Consider the following 3490-nt stretch of genomic DNA (forward strand, 5'->3'; position numbering starts at 1 on the left):
CATTGCCAAAGTGGAAAAACAGTTGCTCTTCTTAGTAGCAGTTAAATCTTGTGAGATCATTGAGGTTCTATTTATGCTGCTTTGGCACAGCCACTATTAACTACCTATCACTTTACAATAAATAAGCAGTTTGTCATTATTAATTAGAAACTGTTACTACTAATACTGATCGGAGTATTTATTCAGTTTTTTATTCATCCTATCTGTTTACACTCACTGATTCTAGATAAGAAACTAAGTTATAATTATATATATTGTATTCTTGTTATTTTATTGGCTAGAGCTAAATTCCAGACTGATTTGAGATTCCATGCTTCTTTAAAGGTCGGTGTAGCATTTTTCTGTTTACAATGCAGTGTATTGATCACAGATTAGAGCTACAGTTTATCCCTCTAGGCTATAGTATTCATAAAAAAAATCCTTAAATACCGAATAAGCAACACTCTCTGCAGTCCCTCGGAATGACCACGATGGAACTGCCCATTCAAAACACTGGGTCACAGACTCAAACTCTTCACGAGGACTTGTAACTTGTCTTGATCTGACTTGATCAGACTTTGATCTGGTTCAAAATCTTGAAATTTGGCTTGAATTCGCATAAAATGTGAACGTCTCCAATTAAAATGCAACGTAAAAAAATCTAAATAAAATATTTATTATCCCAGATTAATTGTTGCCAGAGGCTAAAAAGTATTGGGTAAACCATACACTTCTGAATGGGCCAGGAAATTGTTTTTCCTTATGTATCTAACATAGGTATAACTTCAAGGTACATTCACATATGTCATATGTATGACAGTGTCATATTAAACGTGGTATTTTTAAACTTATCACACATTTAAAGATTTATTATCTTCATCATCTCCCCCACTCTTTCCCTCTCTCAGTCTCTATTTGTCTATCTATCTATCTACATCAACACCATTGATGTTTCGCTACAAACAATGAATTATGACTATTAGTTTGCTATGGATTTCAACTGCGCCTAGTTACAGAAGCCTACGTTCTAACATCAGTTTATAAATTCTTACAGATTTCTGACTGCTGTAAGGTTTTGGGTTTTTTTTGAGGTCATCTGGTTCATCACGCTAACATAGGACACCCATTGCCTTTGTGTTTGTTACCATAAAACCTCAGAGATAGCAGATGTTTGTCTCTGGGTAACACAGCCACTAGAGGTCATCCTTTTGTAACAATGTGGTCATAAGATAGCCTGATAAACGAAACAATGAACGCCTTCGTGCTATTACTGCCAGTTACTAAAAAGGCGTGTTACTTTGTGCTGTTAAATAGGTATTAAAGAATTGTTGAACAGTTAATTGTATGATGAGTGCGAGGCTACCAGCATTAAAATGGAGCATACTGGCTTAAGTTAACATAGATGTAAAAACTCTCAAACTGGTATTTGGGCAAGTTTAATGAACTCATTCAGAGCACATTATCCCATTTGAAACGTATAATGGCTGCACATGGACATGACAGCTGTAAAAATGATCAGTTAAACATTTACACAACACGTAACTCAATGACAAAACACCAAAATGTCACAATAGCAAAAAGATAAGACCTTGTGTGAATATTTGTATATAAAATACGTGTAAGACATTGGTTAATAAGTGTTTGTAGACAAGTAAGGCTGTACACATGAGGAATACATGCATGATATCCTTGTGTCTGGTTGCGCTCACTGAGCTTGTCGTTAACATGCAAAGTACAGTTGCATTAGTCCTTTTCTTCGCATAAAATTAGCTAAGATATGAGGACAAATAGCATAAGTGTCTTCCTGTGTCCGTGAAGGAGAGACAAAGTCAGTTTGCTACAAAATGTTGTTAACATATGCCAGGACATTTTGTTAACATTTACATCAGCACCTCAAATGTCCAATTTCTTGACCTCCGTTCGAGAAGTCTGATAATTCTGTTGGTAGGAGCAAAGGCAGAAGCAGACTAATAGGCTTGAACTTGATTGGGAAGTAACTGACAGCCGTTATTCACATGATTCATGACCCTCTGTTTCAGCTGAGCCACTTGCTCTCTCAGTACACTTGCTGTCGAAGCGAGTTCAGTGTTCTGAGATTTCAGAGTTTTGACCTTGTCTTCTAGTCGTGATATCCTTTCCAGCTTTCTCTTGCGGCACTTGGACGCTGCTATTCTGTTCCGGAGCTTCTTTCTCTCTGCCTTAATGCGTTCCTGTGTGTCCATGTCGATAGGAGACAGAGGAGGACTGTCACCGAAGCTCTGCATGTCAGGAACGGTTTGAGGTTCGTCCTTTAGGGACTGAAGTCGTGTTTGCGCTTGTTGTGCGCTAATCGGGTGTGAAGGCGGTGGTGGAAAAGGAATAGTGTCCGTAGAGTAATTCACTGTGGTACCCAATGGGCTACTTCCATATGTGTTCAAGTTCGTGTAAACTGGAAGGTCTGACGGCAAGGTTAGCGATGTACTGGTACTCAGCCTGTTAAGCGTCGGCGGGACGCACGGTCCCCCGTTCAGTTGATTTTGTTTGTGGAGATCCTCCAACGCCTTCACAAAGCCCTCGGCGAATTCTTGCTCGTCGCTCACCGACTTCGGATAGACGAACTGGGAGGTTGGAGTTGTGGTAACCATACCGTTCGATTGAATGATCAACCTTTCCAGCTCCGGAGACGCCAGCTTCAACAACCCTAATTCAGGAGAATTCAGAATGCCCTCTTCGTCACGCAAATCTGTTTTCAGATTAGCGTTACCCTGGTCATCGAGGTTTAGATTCATGTCTTTCTTCATCATGCTGCCTTGTGAAAAGATACTTGAAATTCTCTGACTGTCGTTCAACGCTTCGTCAGTATAGAGGCTTATTTCCATTCTAAACCCTCAAAGGGGGTGATTTTAATTTGATATCCAAGTTCCCGTTCATTTTGCTGTCTTACACATTTAATTTAGAAATGTTTCCTGCCCACTCTTACCTCGCGTTAAATTGTCCTTTATCTCTTGCGCTTTTCCTTTGAATTTTTCCAACTTTTACTTGAAAGAACAGCAATCGTTTTTATTACGTAATCTCGTTTTCATCTGCTTTACACACTGCCTTTCATGCACTGTTCTCGTCGTATCATCTTCGGCTCTTTCTCAGCTCAAGATTTTTTATCCATGGGCGTAAATAGGCATTTGGAAGTTTTCTATCCCTAAAAATTCCATTATGTCATTTTAGAGCACTCAGATTGGCCAAAAATGACGTTTTCTTCCGGTTACATTTGAATAAAGGGGATGTACTAGGCTTCATCACCATGGAGAAATTAGGTAAACTGCAAACAGTGTGGTGCATTGTGGGTTGATGTCAGAGAACGTAAAAAGGACGAGGGTGGGGAGAGTGGGCAACCACGGCGTGATGGAGAAAATGTCCCCTTTCTGCGAGAGCAGGACATTTAATACTGAATTACATTGCCGTGCCAGCTTCAACGGATAAATATACTTAATCGCAGCACAATTTCTAAAAATTTGAAGAAATATACAACGACAAC

At 39.5% G+C, this 3490-nt stretch overlaps 1 protein-coding gene across 1 annotated transcript; it reads right to left on the minus strand.

The window, feature by feature from the left end:
* Window positions 1-1406: 1406 nt before the first annotated feature.
* Window positions 1407-3049, minus strand: jund (JunD proto-oncogene, AP-1 transcription factor subunit). Its single transcript, XM_030773875.1, has one exon. It carries the CDS (start codon window positions 2835-2837, stop codon window positions 1947-1949), a length of 891 nt encoding a protein of 296 aa, XP_030629735.1. The 5' UTR covers window positions 2838-3049; the 3' UTR covers window positions 1407-1946.
* Window positions 3050-3490: the final 441 nt, after the last annotated feature.

This window comes from Chanos chanos, chromosome 5 (assembly GCF_902362185.1).
Source record: "Chanos chanos chromosome 5, fChaCha1.1, whole genome shotgun sequence".
In the NCBI taxonomy this organism is placed as follows: domain Eukaryota; kingdom Metazoa; phylum Chordata; class Actinopteri; order Gonorynchiformes; family Chanidae; genus Chanos; species Chanos chanos.